The sequence below is a fragment of the Petaurus breviceps genome, unplaced genomic scaffold (genome assembly GCF_028583685.1).
Source record: "Petaurus breviceps papuanus isolate PSGF00001 unplaced genomic scaffold, PetGlider_PUasm1.0 689, whole genome shotgun sequence".
NCBI lineage: Eukaryota > Metazoa > Chordata > Mammalia > Diprotodontia > Petauridae > Petaurus > Petaurus breviceps.
In genome coordinates, this window is record NW_027186458.1 from 12,595,048 (window position 1) to 12,617,943 (window position 22,896).

Genomic DNA, 22,896 nt, shown 5'->3' on the forward strand with positions numbered 1-22,896 from the left:
TTCTTTCTTTCTTTCTTTCTTTCTTTCTTTCTTTCTTTCTTTCTTTCCTTTCTTTCTTTCTTTCTTTCTTTCTTTCTTCCTTCCTTCCTTCCTTCCTTCCTTCCTTCCTTCCTTCCTTCCTTCCTTCCTTCCTTTCTTTCTTTCTTTCTTTCTTTCTTTCTTTCTTTCTTTCTTTCTTTCTTTCTTTCTTTCTTTCTTTCTTTCTTTCTTTCTTCCTTCCTTCCTTCCTTCCTTCCTTCCTTCCTTCCTTCCTTCCTTCCTTCCTTCCTTTCTTTCCTTTCTTTTCTTTTCTTTTCTTTTCTTTTCTTTTCTTTTCTTTTCTTTTCTTTGTCAATGACCTTCTTTGGCCATATGTTTAAGAGTTGACTTTCTACACTAAAGATATGGATGTTTTAGTTATTTTCTTTGCAAAATTCCAAATTTTGTTTTCCAGAATGGTTGGATCAATTCACAGCTCCACCAACAATGTGTCTGTATGTTAGCTTTTTTCTGTAACCTAACATCGATTATTTCCATCCTCTGTCATCTTAGCCAATTTGCAGAATGTGAGGTGAAAACTCAGTTTTTTTTTGAGTTGTATTTCTCTCAATAAGGAACACTGCTTCATATGGTTGCTAGTAGTCTTCAGGTCTTTGAGAATTGTCTGGTCATAGCGTTTGACCAGTTATCCATTGGGGGAATGGCTCCTGATCTTACATATTTGTTTTAATTCCCTGTGTTTCTTGTATATCAATTATTTTACCAGAGATATTTGGTACAAAGGTTTTTTTCCCCCTCTTTTGATAGCTTCGTTTCTTATCCTGGTGGTGCTGATAGCTTGTGTTAGAGCACTTCAATTCCATATAATTGGCATTCTCCATTTTTTTAGTCACAAACCAGAATGCTCCAAACCACCAATGTGCATTGCAATACCCCACTTCTGTGACATTGCTCACATTGTCCCCTGTGCCTGAAGTTTCTTCCTTCCCCACTCACCTACTGAATTCCTAGACCTTTTAAAGCCCTAATCAAATGCTAGCTCATCCATGAAGTCTTTCCAGATTACTCCTCTCAGCAGTGACTTCTCCCTCATTAAATTCCACAAAGTATCGCGTTCTTATTTTAGTGCACATGTGTATTACTGTGTATCATAAGAAGCACCATATTATGGTGGGCCTAAAGTGGTCCTTGGACCTGAGTTCAGTTCTTGGTTCCATGACCTTGGGCAGATCTCTAAGAGCAGAAATCGCAGACCTGTATTGGTAGGGAGAGTTTGCTAATCGCTGACTATCCAGCAGGTCCACGCCCTGTTCCCTCCCTAGGCATAACTATGACCATTTTCCTGCCTATGTAAGCCATGTATTTGACTGTATATGGTATGTGGTGGAAGCTGATGGCCTAACCCTAATTTCTGCCAAACCTCCTTCCAGTTTTCCCAGTACTTTTCAGTCAGTTACTAATTCTTTCCCAAGCAGCATGTGTTCTCAGCCTCCTTGTTTCCTAGAGGCAGAGACCCAAGCCCAGAGAGGGGAAGAGCCTCCATGAATACCACACACTGTATCAGTGGTGGAGTAGGCAGGGCTTTTCTAGGAAGCTGTGTTCTAGTCTAGACCCAAACAGGTTTGTCTGGAAGATTCCCTTTGACTGCACTGGTCAGATTCCCCAGGCTGGATGTAGGTGGTGCTACAGTATTTGAGGTCTGAGACCTGGAGAAGGCACCAGCCAGCCCCTTTCATGACCACCACCTTTGCTCTGAGCTCTCCTCTTTTCCTTTACAGTTATTCACCACTTTTCAACAGCACAAAGGAGGACCCGAGCAGTCCAGGAAATGGCTCGGGTGCTGGCCCCCGGAGGCCGCATCATGATCTATGTCTGGGCCATGGAGAAGAACCATCGGCACTTTGACAAGCAGGATGTATTCATTCCCTGGAACCCTGCCCTGTGTTCCCAGTTCCTGGCAGAACCAGTTCCCTCAGGGCAGAAGCATGTGTGTGGACAGCTCAGAGTTGCCCCTGAAAGCCCTCCCCAACACCCGACCTGCTCTGTCTGTGGCTACCCCATGTGTCTTCAGAAGAGGCAGGAATCCCAACGGTCCCACAGTCTAGATGGCTCTGGGACTCCCAGCTGCTGTGGGAAGCTGGCAGAGGTGAAGGATGAGGACAGTGGTTTCTACAACATTTTAGGGAGGTCATTCCGCTCCTGGTTTTTCTCCCGATCCTTGGATGAATGCACTCTAAAGGAGCAGGCAGAGAAGGCTGGACATGCCACAGAGGAGTGGGCTCCATGTCACCCCGTGTCTCTCCAGCCTTCAAAGCTTCATCATCTAGACCTTGGTGATCAGGAGCCATTGTCAGAAGAACAAGATGGTGCCATTGACCCTGGGTTCATACAAACCACAGAATGGCAATCAGTACCAGGTGTGCTGAGGCCCCTACCAGGAGTGTCCCACAAAGGCACTCAGAATGAGCAGCAAGGGGGCTGCTTTCTCAGGCAATCTACAGTGGGGCAAAGCTGCAGGTCAGCCTACCCTGGGGGGGGAGAGAAGCTGGACACCAGCCAAGACTGGAAAAGAACTTCCCTCCCCCCTCCCTTCATCAGCCTTGCAGCCACCATGTCCACTGGGGCATCCCAGCTAGAGGCACTGGGCTCCAAAGCCTTCATCCGTTACTACCACGTGTTTCGAGAAGGGGAACTCTGCCACTTGCTGAAGCAGTATGTGCCAGAGCTCCAGGTCCTGAGTTCCATCAATGACCATGGCAACTGGTGTGTTGTTGCTGAGAAGAAGCCAGGGCTAATGGCCCACTGACCAGGGCATCCTGGAGAAGTGACTCATGGGCTAAGGAAGGAAGGCCTAGTGCTTGCTTCAGTGCAAGGTGTGCCTGTGAAGGCCAGCAGTCTGAGAGGAGCCGCAGCGGAGGCCTTGCAGGGACTCCTAAAGAAGAACGTTTCACCTTCCTCCTCTAGTGACTCATTCCTGTTCTCAGATATTCCATTTAGAAACCAGAATCTTCCTTGAGGAGCATCAGCCCCTCTTTAAAATCAGGATTTCTTCCCTGGCTTCACCTGAGGTCCTTTTAGAAATCCCCTGGCAGAGTCACCCCAGGACAACCCATGGACATGGAACTAGAGCCAGTGCCCTGACTGGCGGTGAGTGAGGGTGAATGGAGAGAGGCCAGGGGTGGGGAAGGGGGTCCAGCATGGGCCGCAGTGTGTGGGCAGTAAAGGACTGCTGCCCTGCAAGATCTCTAGGGACACTGACAGCAGGTAGGAAGGACAGCAGGGCAGACCCAGTTCTCTGTCCCAGAGTGTCCCGATCTCCTCGAGACTAGAGTCCTTGGTAGTTATGGCCACTGCTTAACACTACAGATTGATTTTCTTTAAAGAAAGTCTGAGGCATTCATGCTTTTATTATTACTTTTGGCTTTTAAACTCCATCTGTTTTCAAATCTCACTCTCCCTTCTCTACCACTCATTGAGCTACCCCTTTATAGCAATGAATAAAAAAAGAGGAAATAAAGACATCCAAAAGACCCAAACACAATAGCTGAGGCTGGAAATATAAAGTGTTCTGCACCCATAGCCTCTCACCTCCACACAGAAAGAGGGAGAAAAGTACATTCTCATCTTTTCTCTGGGGCCTGGCTTAGTCTTTATAATTGCACAAGGTTCACTTTGGGGGGTTGGTTCTCACCATCTCCATGTCTGCAGTTGTTGGGAGTAGAGGAGTCTTTTGTGGCCCTGGTGGCCTCCCCTCCTTTCTCCTCTTCATGCTAGGCTTTTCTCAGGCCGAGGACTTGACAGCTTTGTCTTTTATCTCCTCCACTCCCAGGGACACTTGCCTCATGAGCTCAATAGGCACTTGGTCTTTGCTCATGTCCTTAATGAGAATCTAGAGGAATCTGAGCTAACAGGAGGGTGAGAATCAGGCTGGGGTGCCCCCTCTAGTTGGTGGATTACCAGTGTCATTGGGTGGCACCAGACATTCAGCCTGACCAGACACCACAGTGAGAGCGATTCCTGCACTCAGCTCTGGAGTGCCTCCTGGGGCTCCTGCCACCCTATTTGGTGAGTCCCTCCTGGGAGGCTCCACTCTACATCAGAGAGCTGAGGTCATGCCTCATATTAATGCCAGCCCTGTGGTCTCTGCTGGGCTCATATCCTGTGCCACCTCCTCCCCATTCAAGTTCTGAAACCTTCATCAAATCACTCTTGTGTCTTGATTCACTGTTCCCATAACTTAGCAAGCAAAACTGCCCAAGCCAAAGGCACTCCTGCTCTAATGGGACTTGTCTTCTCCTCTCAGAATGGAAGCTTTCTGAGGGCAGACATCATCTCTGCATTGTAAGTGTAGCCCCAGTACTTGGCACAGAGATAGTGCCTCACAAATGCATTTTCATTCACTAACTCCCATGGTAAGAGTTCCAATGATACTTGATTCCATAGAATTTGGTGTTTGGGGCAACATTTCTCTTATGTTGAAGGTTCATTTCTTTCCAACTTGATGGAAGGAATTTTGGCAACCCATTTGTTCATCTTACTAAGGCAAAATTGAAGTTGTATCTTAGAATAAAGCTGTAACTGGATTTAATGGAGGGAGGCAAAGATAGGCTTTGCCATCAACATGACCTGAGGGCTTCCTTTCCTGAGGAGAAAGTTGCCAGTCAACAATGCATCCTTACCCAATGGACTGGTGCTACCCCAGATGGCAAGGCAGAGTTCAATCACATTTTTGCCTAATAAATTCACCTGAATAATGATTTTTGCATAGACATTTTTCTTCAAAGAAACTCGAGAGAACTGGATGCCAGCCAGAGACAAGAAAAGCAAGAATATGAATTCAAAGTCCAGGCAGTCAGTCAGTGGTATTTATTAACCACCTACTATGTGCCAGGCACAAAGCTAAGAGCTGAGTGTACAAAGAAAGACTAAAAAGAAGTCCCTGATCTCAAGTACTCACAGTCTAATGGGAAGACAGAATGTGAACCACCATGTGCAGAAAAGCTTTCTACAGGGTAAATAGGAAATCATTAACAGAGAGGGGGAACTGAAATTAGCGGGGGCTTCGGAAGGCTGCCTGGAGGTAGTGGGACTTCAGTTGGAAGTTACAGGAAGCCAGGGAAGCCAGTGGTCAGAGCTTGTGGGGAAAAGCAAGCCAGGCTTGGGAACCAGCCAGAAAATGCTCAATTTGTTTGTGAATGAATTGTTTTCCAAACAGCCAGAAGGTGGGTGTCATTGGATAGAAGAGTACATATTGGAGTCAGGGGTAAGGACACTGGAATGGTCAGGGGTGAGGTTGTGAAGGACTTTATATTGGATCCTGGAGGTAGGAGGCAGTTCAACATAGCACCTTTCTGGATTGAAGGGGAGGGGAGGTCCATTCCCATTCTTCCCTACATGTTCTCCTCATCAGTCATGAGAGGTACTGAGCTGCAGCGCCATCGTGCCTTGGTCTTCCTTGAATCTTGTTTTGTGTGCTCTTGTACAGACCAGCAAACTCTCAGAAAAACCTATTTTCCCCATGGCCTCTGAGGGCAGAATCCCTCCCCTTCAATTCAGTTGATGAGACTTGTCATAGAGCAAACATATCATATGTCACTATTCTCCATGTGTGTGGACTTCCCTTTGGAATGTAAGCTCCTTGAAGGCAGGGTCTGTCTTGCTTTTTGCATAGCCAGTGTATGGTACTGTGCTTGGTAGAAGTGTTTAATAATTGATCATTCATTCCTTTGTTCAGATACTCTCCTGACCTTGTCCTTATTAAAATTATTTTTAAATTAACTTTGCTCATGAATCATCAGTCCTTACAGGGATGTAGTTGAAACGTAATGAAGAAAAGCCTTGTCTTCCATTTCTGGTTACAGGACACACATTCATCCAAGGATCATGTGAGTATGACATGTCTGTCTGAAAGTGAAGGGACTCTGACAATGGATTTGTAAACAAAAAACAAGAAACTTGGATTGGGGAACAAGAATATACCCATTGTTACCCAAGGTAATGAAGAGGTAGCTTGAGTGGGCAGGGAGCCCAAGGAAAGCCCATCATCACTCCCAGGAAGACATCAGCTTTTAGTGCTGACAATTGTGCCCACTAACTATGGCTCTTAATAAAAGTCCACATTCAAAGGGGGTCAGAACTGGAAGGGGCCTCACTGGGCACCAAAACCAAGCCCCACCTGATCAAGAATCCCTTTGAAAGCAAGCGATGACCCAGCCTTTGTGTGAAGGCAGTTCACATCACCTGAGGTAGCCCTTCTGCTGCAGCTGGTTCTCCTCACTGTGAAGTTTCTCCATCTGTTCAGCTGAGATCTGACCACTCTGTACCCTGTATCCACTGTCCCTAATGCTGTCCAGATGAAGCATAAAGTCACCTCTCCATGACAGCCCTTGTAGTCCCTGAGGTTGTCAGTCCCCATCTTCATGTCTTCTCTTCCAGCCAAACATGCCCATTGCTCCCACCTTCCCCTTCTCTGGCATGTTCTTTCATCTTCTCTTCATACTGGCTGCTCCCATCCCCATGCTCTCTGGCTCCTCTGTAGGTCAAAGGAGATACTCAGAGCAGAGGGGGATATGGCAGGTGTGGTCTGAACAGAGATGGATATATCAGAAGTGACCACCTCCCTGGTCCTGAATGTGAACCTTGGCAGTACAGCTGAAGTAGAAAGTATCTTTTCTGAACTGCCACACCAACTATTGGTGTAGATCACCATGAGCTAGCATGTCTTCATCAAGAACCAGCCAGACTTTCTTGCTTCCTTTTCTTGTGGGGATATAGTCAATCGCTAACATGGTAGACCAATGTAGACTCTAGATAATTTAATGAGATTTTAGAAAAGTGTATGACAGTCTCGTGCTACCCTTATGGCCAAGAGGGAGAGAGATGGGCTGGAAAGAGAAGAATTAGGTGGAAGCAGGAATGGTTGGATTTCTGGACCAAAATCATAGTCAGTTGCCCAGGGTTTGATGTGACCTTTGAAGGTGACCCCTACTGGACGTCCTCGGTCCTGTGCAGTCTGACATTTTATCAGGGCTTACAAACTGAGAGAAATGGCATTTATCCCACTTGTGCCTGGCATGCCAGGAGGAATAGATGAAAGGCTGGATGGAGGGTCAGAATGCAGAGCTCTGGGCTAAAAGTCTTATACTCGGGGGCCCAACATTTACTTTACAAGATGGGGTGGAGCATTCGCTGGAAAAGAGATCTGCAGGTTTCAGCGAACTGAAAGCAGAATATGATTTAATACATAGTTAGTGGAGGGCAGGACTTACTGCCTTAGTTTCCCCCTTTTGAAAAGTGAGGAGGTTGGGCTAGATGACTTGCAGGGGCCCTCCCAGAAATCTTTGAGCATGTGATGCCAGTCTGCCCCTTCAGGAGGGAGCAGAGATGCAGAAACAAGCTGGTCTACCCTGGGTTTGAATCTGCAACTTTTGACTAGGCCATCGAGTGGTTGAATAAGCCATCATGTATTTTTCAGCTGAGGTGGAGTAGGGTGGAGGAGATAATCAGATTACAGAATTATAAGCCAAAACTGAAAGGGTTCTCATAGGTAAGTGAATCTAAATTCTCTTATTTTACAGCAATGGAAATTGAGGCCCAGAGAGAAGGGACTTGTCCAGAGTCTCAGTGAGCCAGAGGCAAGCCTAGAACTCAGATCTTCTATGCAGGTAGTAAAGCAGGGGAGGCTAACCCCACCCCCAATCTCTCTTTCTCCAGCAGTTCTCCTGGGGGTCCCCTCCCCACCTCTGCCATTCCTGCCTTTTAGGCTGGCTTTAGCCTCCATCCCCAGGCTACTCTCCTCCTTTCCCTATGCTTCTTCCCAGCAGGTCTCCCTGCTGTCCCTCAGACATGACACTCCATCTCCCCTCTCCCTGCCTTTGCACAGGCAGTCTCCCATGCCAGGAACGCACCATCTTCTCGTTTCTAACTTACTGTTTAAGTGCCTAGCTCCCTTCAAGGCTTAGCTCAAAGGCCATCTCTTTCCAGAGGCAATTCTTGCCTCCCTCGGTTGTCTGTTACCATGACTGCCCTGCATATGTATCTTCAGAGTGCTGCTCAGGGCCCCACCAGCCCTAGTCAGTCAAATGTAAGCTCCCTGAGGGGGGCATCTGGCTCACATTTGTATCTGTATCCCCAGCACATATAGTCAGAGGCATTGAATAAATGTTTCTTGACAGAATGAATGAAGAAGCCAAGCTGCCTTGCAGTGATAACTACTTCTCTTTCTAGAAGGTAACAGATTATCTCCTTAATCAAACATTCCCCCATGTTTGCAGGAGTCAAAATTAAGCTCATCACCCTGTTACCCACAGACTCGAATTTTCCCACTTTTGGAAAATTGGTGCAATATTGAAGCTTCTCAGTGCTGAAGCAGTTCTCCTTTTCTTGGGCAGATCATAGGGAGTCCTGGTGGCAGAGGCAAGGCAGAAAGAACAGGAAGGATCCTGAATTCCCACTTTCAGTTTCTTTGCTTGCCAAGAGGTTCAATTCAGAGAGGACAATCTGTCAGCAGAAGACGTTCAGCTCATTGTTCACCTGGATCAGAAGAGCCCCTGGAATGTTCCCAGGAAGCCTGGGGTTAGCCACTGAGCTTAGGATGTGGAATCCAAACCATTTCTGTGTGCTGAGTCAAGGACTGGAATGCAGAAGAAAAATGGGCCAGACAAAGGCCTTCACAGAGCTTCAGTGGTGGCCCTTGGAAGAAAAGCCTATAGCCCAGCTGCAACTGAGACCACTCAGCTGGCAGTGGGGCAACAACCGGACTTATTAAAGAAATAGCCCCACCTGGCCGTGTAACCTTGAGCAAGTTACTTAACCCCAATTGCTTAGGGGCAGCCAGGTGGCTCAGCGAGTAAGAGCACCGGCTCCAGTGTTGGGACGACCTGGAGATCGAATCCCGGGCTCAGACACTCAGCACCACACCCAGAAATAACTGGCCATGTAACCTTGAGCAAGTTACTTAACCCCAATTGCTTAAAAAAAAAAAGAAATAGCCCACCCTAGCAAACCATGGGGGCAGCCAGGTGGTGCAGTTGGTTAGAGTGCTGGCCCTGGAATCAGGAAGACTCCTCTTCCCGAGCTTAAGTCTAGCCTTACACCACTAGACTACTAGTCATACAAGTTGTATGACCCTGGGCAAATCGTTTAACTGCCTCTGTTTCCTCATCTATCAAATGAACTAGACTAGGAAATGGCAAAACACTCCAGTAATGGGTTTTTTTAATTTTCATTTTAGTTTTGTTTATTTTTATTTGTTTTTTTTTCATTTTAATTTGTTTATTTTTAGTTCTCAACATTCATTTCCATAAGATTTTGAGTTACAACTGTTCTCCCCTTCTTTCTCCTACTTCCACACCAAAATAGCAAACCTACTGAATACCTCTTCTCCCAATCTGCTCTGTTATATACTCCCTTATCCCCCCTGGCATTCTAGTAGGGCAAGATGGATTTCTATATCCCAGTGCCTGAATATCTTATTTCCCAGTTGCATGAAAAAAATATTTTTAAACATTTGTTTTTAAAACTTTGGTTTCCAGATTCTTTCCCTTCTTCCCTTGTCACCCACCCCTACTGGGAACATAAACAATTCAATATAGGTTGTATATGAGTAGTTACATAAAAGGTTTCCATATTAGATATACTGTGAATGACTAAATATATTTCCCTCCATCCTATCCCACCCCACCCCCACTTATTCTATTTTCTACATTAACCCTGTTGCTTTTCAAAAGTGTGTGCTTCTAACTACCATCCCCCCTCCCATTCTGCCCTTCCTTCTATCCTCCCCCTTCTTATGCCCTTCCCCCCTACTTTCCTGTAGGGTAAGATATGCAATTGAGTGTGTATGTTATTCCCTCTTTAAACCAAATTCAATGAGAGTAAGATTGACCCTTTCCCTTTCACCTTCCTGCTCTTCCCCTCCATTGTAACAGTTTTCTCTTGCCTTTTTTATATGAGATAATTTACCCTTTTCTATCTCTCTCTATCTTCTCTCATTATATTCCTCTCTCACCTCTGAATTTTAGTTTTTTAGGTATCATGCCTTCCTATTCAACTTATCCTATGCCCTCTCTCTATGTATACATATACACACATGAACACACTCACATATGTATTTATACAAACATATACTCTCTGATATAAATATATATGTATGTATACATATACATATATATTCCCTTCAACTATCCTCAAACTGAGAAATCTCGTGCGTTACAATTAATTTTTTTCCCATCTATGAGTGTAAATAGTTCAAATTTAATAAGTTTCTTATGATTTATTTTTCCTGTTTACCTTCTCATGCTTCTCTTGCTTCTTGCATCTCAAAGTCAAATTTTCTGTTCAGCTCTGGTTTTTTCAACAAGAGTTCTTGAAAATCCTCTATTTCATTGAATGACCTTATTTTCCCCTGAAGCATTATACTCAGTTTTGCTGGGTAGGTGATTGTTGCTTTTAATCTTAGCTCCTTTGACCTTCAGAATATATTCCAAGCCCTTACATCCTTTAATGTAGGAGCTGCTAGGTCTTGTGTTATCCTGATTGTGTTTCCACAATACTCAAACTGTTTCTTCTTGACTGCTTGTAATATTTTCTCCTTGACCTGGCAACTATGGAATTTGGCTATGATATTCTTAGGAGTTTTCTTTTTTGGATCTTTTTCCAGAGGTGATTGGTGAATTATTTCAAATTCTATTTTTCCTTCTGGTTCTAGAATATCAGGGCAATTTTCCTTGAGAATTTCTTGAAAGATTGTGTCTAGACTCTTTTTTTGACCATGGCTTTCTGGTAGTACAAAAATTTTTTTAATTATCTCTCCTGGATCTATTTTCCATGTCAGTATATTGTTGCAATGAGATATTTCACATTGCCTTCTATTTTTTTCATTTGTTTGGATCTGTTCTATAGTATCTTGATTTCCCATAGTCATTGCCTTCCATTTGCTCCACTCTAATTTCGAAGAAATCATTACCTTCAATGAGTTTTTGAAATTATTTTCCCATTTGGGCAATTCAGCTTTTTAAGGCCTTCTTCTGCTCATTGGCTTTTTGGGCCTCTTTTGCCATTTGAGTCAGTCAATATTTTGAGGTCTTATTTTCTTCAGTATTTTTGTGGTCTCCTTTAGCAGACTGTTGACTCACTTTTCATGATTTTCTTGTATCATTCTCATTTTTCTTTCCAAATTTTCCTCCACTTCTCTTACTTCATTTTGACAATCTTTCTTGAGCTCCTCCATGGCCTGTAACCAATTCATATTTTTATTGGAAGCTTTTGATGCAGGAGTTTTGCCTTTGTTGACTTCTTCTGGTTTTGATCCTTTTTGTCCCCCAAAAGAATTCTATGTTCTGGTTGTGCTTCCTCTGCTTGCTCATCTTGCCAGCTATTTAGTTGACTTTTGAGCTCTTTGCCATGGTAGAACTCTGCTTCCAGAGTGGAGAGCTTTGTCCCAAATTGCTGAGGTTTTCGCAAATGTTGTCAGAAGTCTGAGGAGGGTGCCCTTTCTGCAGACACTACACTGGTATTTGTCACCCCAGAACCACCACCTAAGACAGCAACCCAGATCCAAGCAGGTCAAAGCAAGAGCAATTGACCTCTGAATAGTTACTTGGTTACTATCTGCAGGCCAAGAGCTCCAGAGGCAGCCACACAGCAGCATCTGTAGCTGCCACACCTCCACTACTTCTTGCCAAGGGGATAAGGGCTGGACTGCACTCTTCCTTCCCCCTGTTCCAACAGAGTTCCACATTGATCTTTTACTTTGTCTTTGGCATTTATGGATTGAGAAGTCTGAAAATATCCACAGGTGCTGGTGATTCATACCCCTGAAATCTGCTCCAGCTGTTCTGTGATGCTGGTTGGGGCCACCCTGGGGATGGAACATTGGCACTCACGCAGGACCTTCCTAGGCTCCGAGCACAGTGTGATAGACTCTTCCTGTCTGCTTTCCAGGCTGCCTTAAGTGTGAGATTTGTTTCTCTCTGTCACTTTGTCGGTTCGGTAGCTCTAAAATTTGTTTAGAGTCACATTTTACAGCTATTGCAGGTGGTTGTGGGGGGAGGTCATGGAATTTCCTGCTTCTATTCTGCCATCTTGGGTCTGCCTCTGTCCACTCCAGTAATGTTTGCCAAAAAACAAACCCAAATGGGGTCACAGAGAGTTGGATGTGACTGAAAAATGGCTGAACAAGCAAGCTACCCGAGTAGGATCCAGGTAACAGGTCCACCTTACACCAGTAACTAGTGAGGCTAAAGAAGATTTTTACCATGACTGCCTCCTTATAGCACCCTGGTTTAGGAACCCCCCCCCCATCCTCTCCCTGAGGAAAGGAGGCTCTGACCCTCTGGCCACCTGGCAGAGTGGTGGGTTCTGTGCCTGCTCCCAGAATCCACAGAGGGCTGCCTCACACTTGTGTGGGCAGAGAGTAGGGGTGGGCACTGCCCTGAAGCAACCCTAGTATCCCACCCTTATAGTCTTGCTCCCCTTCCCACCCCACAGAGGTAGCTTAGGAAGAATAAAGTCTAAAAGGAAAAACCTTGATCTGCCCACACCTGCATGGACAAACAAAATGTTTGTTAAAATCTTTAAAAGGATTGGTCTTCAGTTTCATTTCTCAGTATTCAGTCAACCCCTAAGCACATATTTTTTTCTAGTAGAGAAAAGAACACATTCAAAGCAAGCACCAACTTGTGGTTCTAATCCTAGGAGTAGAGTGGGGTCTCAGGTCCAGCTTCCAGCCCAGTCTGAAGCCTACAGAAGAATAGCCAGGGAAGGAGTCTTAGATGAAAGGGGGCTCTAAAGTTCTGTCCTTTTCTAACAGCATAGCTTTCCAGTTGGCTTAGTGACTGAATCCATCAGTCATCTCCACATGGGGCCAGCCCACAGGTGGATTGCTGAACCTCAGGAATTTGCAGATCTATGATATGTGTGGGGGGGGAGGGTAGAGGAGGATAGGGAATAGGACAATTTTGGGAGCGCTGAAAACTTACAGGTCCCTGGAGTAAACTTTCTCTGAGATGTTGGAATAACATACAACTCAATACCTCAAGAAAGAAGCAGCAAGGGGGTGGAGCAAAGATGGTGGAGTAGAAACAGGAATTCCACCTGACTCCAGCTTCCACCTACTCCAATACATGTAAAAAATGACTCGAAACAAACTTTAGAGCTACAAAACCCACAAAGTGACAGAGAGAAACCAACCTCTCATTGAAGCAAGCCAGTCAGGCTGGCAGAAAAGGTCCACCACAGTGCACCGGGGGCCAAGAGCAGTCCCTACTGAACCAGTTTTAGCCCAGGGCAGCCCAAATAGCCATGGCTGGAGCAGGCTTCATGAAAGTAAATAATCAGCAGGAGGCACAATGGATGCAACTGCTGCCACATGGCTGCTTCTAGAGCTCCTTGCCTGCAGGCTGTAGGGGGACCAAGGAATCCAATCAGAGGGCAAGTGCTATTGCTTTGACCTGCTTGGATCCAGATCAGGGTCTTGGATGGTGGTCCTGGGGTGTGTGACCAGTGAGCTAGAGCCTGTGTGGGTTGTAGAGAGGGTGCCCATCTCATAGCTCCAGCAGCTGCAGAAACCCCAGTGATTTGGGACATAGTTCTCTCCATTTTGGAAGCAAAGCTCTACCATAGCAAAGAGATCAAAAGTCACATAATTGTCTGTCAATATGAGCAAGCACAGGAAGCACAAACAGACCATAGAATCCTTTTTGGAGGACAAAAAGGATGAAGGCATGGAGTGGGAGGAAGACAGCAAAGTCAGAACTCCTGCATCAAAGGCCTCCAAGAAAAATATGAATTGGTTCCAGGCCATGGAGGAGCTCAAGAAAGATTTTGAAAATCAAATAAGAGAATTAGAGGAAAAATTGGGAAGGGAAATGAGAATGATGCAAGAAAATCATGAAAAGCAAGTCAACAGCTTGCTAAAGGAGACCCAAAAATAAACTAAAGAAAATAACACCTTAAAAATAGAGTAAATCAAATGGCAAAAGTGGTGCAAAAAGCCAATGAGGAGAATGCCTTTAAAAGCTGAATTTGCCAGATGGAAAGGGAATTTCTAAAACTCACTGAAAAGAATAACTCCTTCAAAATTAGACTGGAGCAATTGGAAGCTAATGACTTTATGAGAAATCAAGATGCTTTTAAAAAGATCCAAACAAATAAAAAAATAGAAGCCAACGTGAAATATCTCATTGGAAAAACCACTTACCTGGAAAATAGATCCATGTGGGAAGCCAAGCCCACCCAGGGATGCCTGCCCTTCTGTGGAAGTGTATGAGATAGTGGTAGAGAGGAGCCCTGCCAGCCAGCAGGAGAACTGAGAAGGAAAAGTTAGGTGAAAAGATGGACTTCAAAAGAGTTACTTACCCAGAGGTTGACAATCATAAATGAGACAGGACTCCAGTATGGTGGAAAACTGAGTCAACTTTATTCAGCTAAGAGTCCAGTATATATAGTGTAAAACTTCATAGTCCTCATAAGCCACTACCTTTGGGACTATACCATTGCCCTAGTTCCCATTTGCCTCATACGTGATGGTCATATCAGGGTTTGAGTACTGGGCAGGATATTCCAAATCTCCCTAAACCTCCCTAGAAAAGGATGGAGTTGTTCCAAGGCTTTTAGTTAATACTACATTGCAACGCTATGCTAGTTTCCCCTGAGAACACTGCAAGCCTCCTTGTTCCCAGGCTGGGAATGTGTACCACACTTCTCATGGGAATGTGAAGCCCATGCCTGTGAGCCTTCTTAGGGGATAGGAAACTAGTCTGGGCCTGTTTAGCAGGGTCTTATCCTGAGAGGGATAATTCAGCCATCAGGTTCAGAGCCCCACTGACTGTGGTCCCCAACAGATCCAGGAGAGATAATTTAGACAATATTAGTCCACCTGAAAGCCATGATGAAAAAAAGAGTCTAGAAACCATCTTTCAAGAAATTATCAAGCAAAATTGCTCTGATATTCTAGAAGCAGAGGGCAAAATAGAAATAGAAAGAATTCACTGATTGCCTCTTGAAAAAGATCCCAAAAGGTAAACTCCTAGGAATATCATAGCCAAATTCCAGAGTTCCCAGGTCAAGGAGAAAATACTGCAAGCAGTCAGGAAGAAACAATTTGAGGGGCAGAGTCAAGATGGTGGAGGAGAAACAGGACCTCTGATCGGCTCTGGATTCCACCTGCCCCAGTCCATATAAAAGGGGACTCTGAATAAACTTTGGAGGTGCAGAACCCAGAAAATGAAACAGAGAAGCTAATCTCCCACTGAGGACAGCCCGGCAGGTGGCAGGAATCAACCAGTGCAGAGCTCTGGGAGCAGAGCCCAGGCCCATGTGAGCCAGAGATTTTAGCCCCAGAGTGGGTCTGACCAACCATTGGTGGAGGGACTCCAGATCAGCAGCAGCTGTGGCCATTTCCAGATTTATCAACACATAGATACTAAGGACAAAGTGAGAGGTCAGTGCAGTGTGGACTTTGGGAACAATAGTCGGGAGTGCGTCAACTTTTGGCCCCAGAGGGAGAAGCCGCTGAGATGCCTGGCACAGCCAGCATCACGTGGCAGCTTCAGCTCCTTTTCTGTAGATTGTAGGGGGACCAAGCGACCACTCTGAGAGGTAATCACTCTTGCTTTAACCAGCTTGGATCTGGATTGCAGTCTAGGGTGGAGGCCCTGGGGTTCGTGACCAGCTTGCCAGAGCCTGTGGAGGCCTCTCAGAGAAGGCACCCAACTTATACCTCCAGCAGCTTAGAAAACCCCAGCATTTAGGACAAAAGTTCCCCTGTCTGGTGGCAGAGTCCTACTGTGGCAAAAAGCCCAGGGGTCAAGTGACTGAGTGGCGACATGACCAGACAAAGAAACAAAACAAACATAAGACTCCAACAATAGACTCCTATTTTGAGGACAAAAAGGAGCAAAGGATGGAACAGGAGGAAGATAGTGAAGTCAGAACTCCTGCACCAAAAACTTCAAAGGAAAATATGATCTGGTTACAGGCCATAGAGGACCTTAAGAAGCAGATAAGAGAAGTGGAGGAAAAATTGGGAAGAGAAATGAGAATTATGCAAGAAAATTATGAAAGGAGAGTCAACAGCCTGACTAAGGAAAATCACACCTTTAAAACAGACTAACTCAATTGGCAAAAAAGTCTCAAAAAGGCAATGAGGAGAGGAAAGCCTTGAAAAGCTAAATTTGCCAGATGGAAAAAGAATCTCAAAAGCTCAATGACGTGAATCCTTCCCTCGGATTTAGATTGGAGCAAAGGGAAACAAGTGACTTTAAGAGAAATCAAGATGATGTTAAACAGATCCACACAAATGAAAGAATAGAAGGCAATGTGAAATATCTCATGGGAAAAACCATTGATTTGGAAAATAGAGCCAGAAGAGTGGCCAGGTAGCACAGTGAGTAAGAGCACCAGCCACAGAATCGGGATGACCTGGGATCGAATCTGGGCTCAGACACTTAGCACCCACCCAGAAACACCTGGCTGTGTAACCTTGAGCAAGATACTTAACCCCAATTGCTTAAAAAATAGAGCCAGAAGAAATACTTTTAAAATTATTGGCCTACATGAAAGCCATGATCAGGGAAAGAATCTAGAAATAATCCTGCAAGAAATTCTCAAGGAAATTTGCCCTAATGTTTTAGAACCAGAAGACAAAATAGAGGTTGAAAGAATCTATCACCTCCTGAAAAAGATCCCAAAAAGAAAACTCCTAGGAATATTATAGCCAGGTTCTGGAATTCCCAGATCAAGGAGAGAATATTACAAGCAGCCAGGAAGAAACAATTTGAATATTGTGGAAACACAATCAGGATAACACAGGATATGGCAATTTCTACACTGAGGGATCGAAGGGCCTGTAATAGCATATTCTGGAGGGCAGAGGAGCTGGGATTAAAACCAAGAATCACCTACCCAGCAAAACTGAGTATCATCTTTCAGGGGAAAATATGGTCATTCAGTGGAATAGAGGAATTTCAAGCATTCTTAATGAAAAAAAACAGAATTGAATAGAAAATTTGACATCCAGATACAAGAAGCAAGAGAAGCTTGAGAAGATAAACAGGGAAAACAAATCATGAGCCACTGATGAAAGTTGAACTATTAACATTCCTACATAGAAAAACAATAATTTTAACTTATGAAATTTTTCTCAGTATGAAAATAGTTGAAGGGAATATATGTGTGTATATATATATTGGAGTGTATTACAGGCATATGGATACACATGTGAATGTGTATATATGCTTACAGGTATACATAGATAGAGGGCATAGGACCAATTTAATAGGAAGGAATGTTACTTAAAAGGTGAAATTAAGAGGTGAGAGGGGAATATAATGAGAGGAGATGGAGAGAGACAGAATGGGGTAAATTATTTCATATAGAAGAGGCAAGGGAAATGGAGGGGAATGAAGAGGTCAACCTTATTCTCATTGAATTTGGCTCAGGGAGGGAATGAAATACACACTAAATAGGATATCTCACCCTACAGGAGAGTAGGGGGAAGGGGATGAGAGGGGGGATGATGGAATGGAGGGCAGGTTGGGGGGGAGGGATGTTGGAAGCACTCACTTTTGAAAAAGGATGGGATCAAAGTAGAAAATGGAACGAGTAGGTGGTGGGAAAGGAGGGAGGGAAATATAGTCAGTCTTTTACAATATATCTTCTGTGTTAATGTTTTACATAAGCTACACATGTACAACCTATACTTAACTGCTTATTATAAGGGTGAGTGACAAGGGAGGAAGGGAATGAATCTGGAATTCAAAGATTTATAATCAAATGTGTAAAATTATATATACTATTATTAATACTATCTTATATATATATATTGGGAAAGAAGCTATAAAGGCACTGGGGCATAGAGATCCACCGTGCCCTACTGAAAAGTTTAAGGGGGTATGGGAGAAGATATGGGAGAGAGCAGATTGGAGGAGGAGACAGCCTGGGGGACTGCTATTCTGGAGTAGTGGAAAAACGGGGAGAAAATTTGTAACTCAAAATCTGGTGGAAATTAATGATGCAAATCAGAAGTTAATAAAGCATTTGAAAAAAAGAAACAATTTGAATATTGTGGAAATACAGTCAGGATGACACAAGATCTAACAGCTTCTACATTAAGGTATTGAAGGGCTTGGAATATGATATTCTGGAGGTCAAAGGAGTTAGGACTAAAACCAAGAATCACCTACCCTGCAAAACTGAGTATCATCTTTCAGGGAAAAATATGTTCATTCAATGAAATTGAGGACTTTTAAACAATCTTGATGAAAAAACCTGAGCTGAAGAGAAAATTTGACTTTCAAATACAAGAAGCAAGAGAAACATGAGAAGGTAAACAGGAAAAAGAAATCATAAGGAACATATTATAGTTGAATTATTTACATTCCTACATGGAAAAATGATAATTGTAACTCATAAGGCTTTTCTCAGTAATGAGGATAGCTGAAGGTAATACACACACACACATATACATACATACATACATACATATTTATATATGTATGCATAGGAGTATGTATGTGCATATAAATATATATGTGAGTGTGGACATTTGTATGTTCATGTATACATAGACAGAGGGCACAGGATGAGTTGAATATGAAGTGATGATATCTAAAAAATAAAATTAAGAGGTGACAGAGAATAGATTATGAGAAGAAGAAAGGGAGAGATAGATTAGGGCAAATTGTCTCATATAAAAGAGACAAGAGAAAACCGTTACAATGGAGGAGAAGAGCAGGAAGGTGAAAGGGAATGGGTCAACCTTATTCTCATTGAATTTTGCTTAAGGAGGGAATAACATAAACACTTAATTGGGTATCTTACCCTACAGGAAAATAGGGTGGTGGGTAGGGGATAAGACTGGGGAGGATAGAAGGGGGGCAGATTGGGGGAGAAGGTAGTTAGAAACAAACATTTTTGAAAAGGAAGAATGTCAAAGGAGAAAATAGAATAAGTGGGGGATGGGATAGGATGAAGGGAAATATAGTTAGTCCTCCTTTATAGTCCTCCAATATAACTACTACGGAAATGATTTCAGTAACTACATATGTACAATCTATATTGAATTGCTTATCTTCCCAGTGGAGGTAGGTAAGGATGGAAGAAGGGAAAAAATATGGAACTCAAAGTTTTTAAAACAACTGTTTAAAAGTTCTTTTTTTACATTCAACTGGGAAATAAGATAAACAGGTACTGGGGTGTAGAAACCCATACTGTCCTACTAGAAATTTAGGGAGGGGGTGAAGAAGGAGGATATTAGAGTGAACAGATTGGGGAGAGGGGTATTCAGTAGGCTTGCTATTTTGGGGTAGGGAAGTATGGGGAGAGAAAAAATTGTAACTCAAAATCCTGTGGAAATGAATGTTGAAAGCTAAAAATAAATAAATTTTAATAAAAGAAAGCAGCAACAAGATTATGCTGGACATTCCCTTCAGAATGGTGGAGAGAGCCGGACCCTGATAGCAGGTCCATGATCAGGAAGTGTAGTGGACATCCGAGAAATAACAGGACAGCTAAGCCAATTATAATTTGATAGGAGTGTTTATTAACCGTCCGGGACTGCCTCTCAGACTGAAAGACAGCACTGAGTCTTCTGTAAGATACACTTATATAGAGATAGGTGTTGCTAATCAACAAAATATGGTTCCAAGGTGGGTGTAATGCTATTAATGCCATTTCTAGTGAAGCCTTGATTACCTAGCAAAGCCCTGGATACAAACATAAACAGATCTGAATCTGGAACATGTTTCTAGCAACACAGGTGAAATGTTCCCTCACTATTATGGCCTATTACATGGTTTCCAGGGACCCTGGTAGGAGTCCCCTTCTAGCAGGTTGCAACTGGGAGGGGACTTTGGTGTATAATTTCTGGTGGGCACTTCAGAAAGAGACTGAAGGAATAAGCAAATAATGAAGACTCCCACTACAAATTTTACCTTGGGGACAGGGATGCTCAAGACACAAACCCAAAAGAAAACAACTTCAAAACATCAACACACAAAGCCTCAAAGAAAAGCACAGAGTGGGCATAAGGCAACTAAGATTTTTGGAAGAAAGCAAATAAGAGTAAAAAAAGTAAAAAAAAAGTTAGAAATGATATTTTTTACTGAGGAAAAATTGGAATTTTTTCAGAATTTATTTTTTGTTTTGAAAATTTGGAATTTAAATGACAACTGTGGAAGAAAGACTCAGAAATAAAGGGCTTGTCACAACTGAACTTTAACAAAAGGCTAAACTGAGACAGATCTCTGAGCAAGATAACATTTATTATTAGGAGAATGCTATCTGTCAATAAATGGGTCAATGGCTTGCCTCCATCTATGCCAGAGGCCCAGAGCAAAAGGACAATTACCCTTATAAGGGTTTTGGGGAACACAGAACAAAGAAGAGGGTAGATGATATCATGGGATCAAGGGCAACATGCCCAGTTACAGTGCTGAGGCCAGGGCACAACTTGACAGACTGACAGTTTGGTAGTCTCCTCTTCTGAGACTAAACCATGCCCATTGTCTGTGCCCAGGGGCAAGAAGTGGCCCAGACTTCTGAAAAGCAAACCAGACATTTTTAAAGGACAGCTTGGTGCTGTAGAGATGTCAGAGCCATACTCCCTAGCTTTCTCACTCATTTTCCAAGGTTAGCAAAATTTCTTGAGCTGGAGAGCTGGGTTTTTCAGTTTAATCTATGACACACCAGCTTAACTCTGAACCAAGTTTAGAGACAAAGAACCATGACTTATTACAGGACATAAGTAGTTGCAGAATAAAATAAACTAATTGTTAATAAGATCAATAAGAACATGATACAAGATTAGTCTTAAGATTCCAAGCCTTGACCCAAGAGGTGTAGGATCTTGTCCAGCAACAAATGTATGGAAAATTAGAATGGATCAGATACTATCCGATGACCCTATGAGACAGTGGGCAAGCTCAAAATGAAGTCAAAAGACTAAAAAAAACCAGAAGAAAATGTAAAGAAAATTTATCGACCTGGAAATCATATTAGGGAGAAGAATTTAAGAATCATTGGACTACCTTAACAGCATGTCCATAAATCTTAATTCAAGGAATAATTAAAAGAAAAACTACTGTATGTCTTTAGAACTAGAGGTCAAAATGGAAATAAAAAGAAGCCACTGGTCATCTTTTGAAAGAAAGCCCCAAATAAAAACAAATAGGAACATCCTAGCCAAATCCACAGCAAGAAACTGAATCTCAAATTCTTCAAGTATCTAGAAAGAAGAACTTCAAACAAGGAGGAGCCACAGACAGGATCCAGTGGTACTTAATGGCCACAATTACCAAGGAGCTGTAGCAGCAAGCACCCCAAGCCTCCTCAGGGTGGCTGCCCATACAGGTTCTTGGATCTGCTTTGTTAAAGGAAAGCAACTCAAAATGGGTTAACAAGCTTACTTTAATCAGTCAGACATATGTCGTTTACCTTGTTCAGGGGAAAAGGTCAGCACCCAGAACTTCAAAGTATACAGACAGAATTATCAAGACAGAAACAGATCAAGTAGACAGATTTCCAAACTGTCCAACCATTACATCCATACCCAGTCAACATCTGGGTTTCCACATCTGGGTTTTTCAAAGCCAGGGACAACGGCTTCCCAGAATACAGATCAAATCACAGAACACTTCTCAAAGTGAGCCCCCAAAACAAAGCTACACATCAGGGCTTATGTAGCCTTCTCCTGGCTCAGAGAATGTAACAACCTTATTGACTCACTGGTCAATCAAGAAGTATCTACTGAAAAACAAGCCTCCCACCCCAGGCTTCAGGTGCACTTTAGCCTAGGGGTAGGGAAAATCTTCCAAATTTGCATTCCCATTACAGGAGCAGAGAGTTTAGAACATTTCAGAGGACAAAGGTTTCTGAGGAGGGAAAGGTGAGGGACAATGATCTATACAATCCAGGAGTAAGCAGAAGTCTGTACAATAGAAGAGGGTCCAGTGGGGGAAGAATCTGACAATAGAACATAAATCTCATTTGAAATATTTAAAGGAGGGACTCCAGAGGGCACGTGATGAAAGGTATTCCCCACTGCCTGACAGAGATGGAAGATCCAGAGTGTAGAATGTTATACATATATGCATTGGGGGGGGGGGAGGAATGAATAGTATACAAGTTTATAACAGAGGCTTTATTTTCCTTTCTCTCTCAATTGAAGAAGGCTGAGCAGGGTAAGTGAGTGAAAAAAATATTTGAAAAATCAAAAGAAAATACATTTATATACCTCCTCCCACAACTGTGTCAAGGAGCATTTTTTAAAAAGCAATCGGGGTTAAGTAACTTGCTCAAGGCTACATGGCCAGGTGTTTCTGGGTGGGTGCTAAGTGTCTGAGCCCGGATTCGATCCCCAGGTCATCCTGACACTGGAGCCGGTGCTCTTACTCGCTGTGCTACCTGGCCACCCCGAGGAGCATTCTTAATCCAAGATATGGATACTTTTAAAAAATAGATAATCCTAACTCCATACAATTGGAAAGGTTTCACTAAAATAAATAAAGATCAAATATGAGGAGAAATTGTTGAGTAATGTTGACCTAAGAGTTTGGTTAAAGGAGACAAACAGGGGAGGTGATATATATTTATATCAATTATTCCCTTAAAGCTAGCCAATATCTGCTGCATGGAGCCAAAACCTAAGTTCTGAATGTGTGATAACAAGAATGACAAAGTTTGGGGTAGCTAGGTGATGAAGTGAATAGAGCACTAGTCATGGAATCGGTAGAACCTTAGTTCAAATCTAGCCTTAGGCACTTAACACTTACTAGCCCTGTGACCATGGGTAAGTTACTTAACCCAAATTGCCCTGCCTTCCCCCCTCCAAAAAGCAAAAAGATAAAAAAAAATTTAAATTACACAGTTTTTGTGTTTTAGGACAATCCCAGAATGTCTGTGTCTCTATGGTCTCCA

General features: G+C 43.3%; 2 protein-coding genes across 6 annotated transcripts in view; both read left to right on the plus strand.

Moving 5' to 3' along the window:
* Window positions 1-5,738, plus strand: part of TRMT9B (tRNA methyltransferase 9B (putative)) — a 36,308-nt gene extending 30,570 nt beyond the window's left edge. For all 5 annotated transcript variants that reach the window (XM_069104988.1, XM_069104987.1, XM_069104989.1 and 2 more), the window contains one exon: window positions 1,758-5,738. In XM_069104988.1, the coding sequence (XP_068961089.1) occupies window positions 1,758-2,785 (1,028 nt within the window). In that variant the 3' untranslated portion in view covers window positions 2,786-5,738. The remainder of the gene's footprint in view (window positions 1-1,757) is intronic.
* LOC138174636 (BOLA class I histocompatibility antigen, alpha chain BL3-6-like) overlaps window positions 1-22,896 on the plus strand; it is a 451,117-nt gene that overhangs the window by 363,846 nt on the left and 64,375 nt on the right. The window lies entirely within an intron of this gene.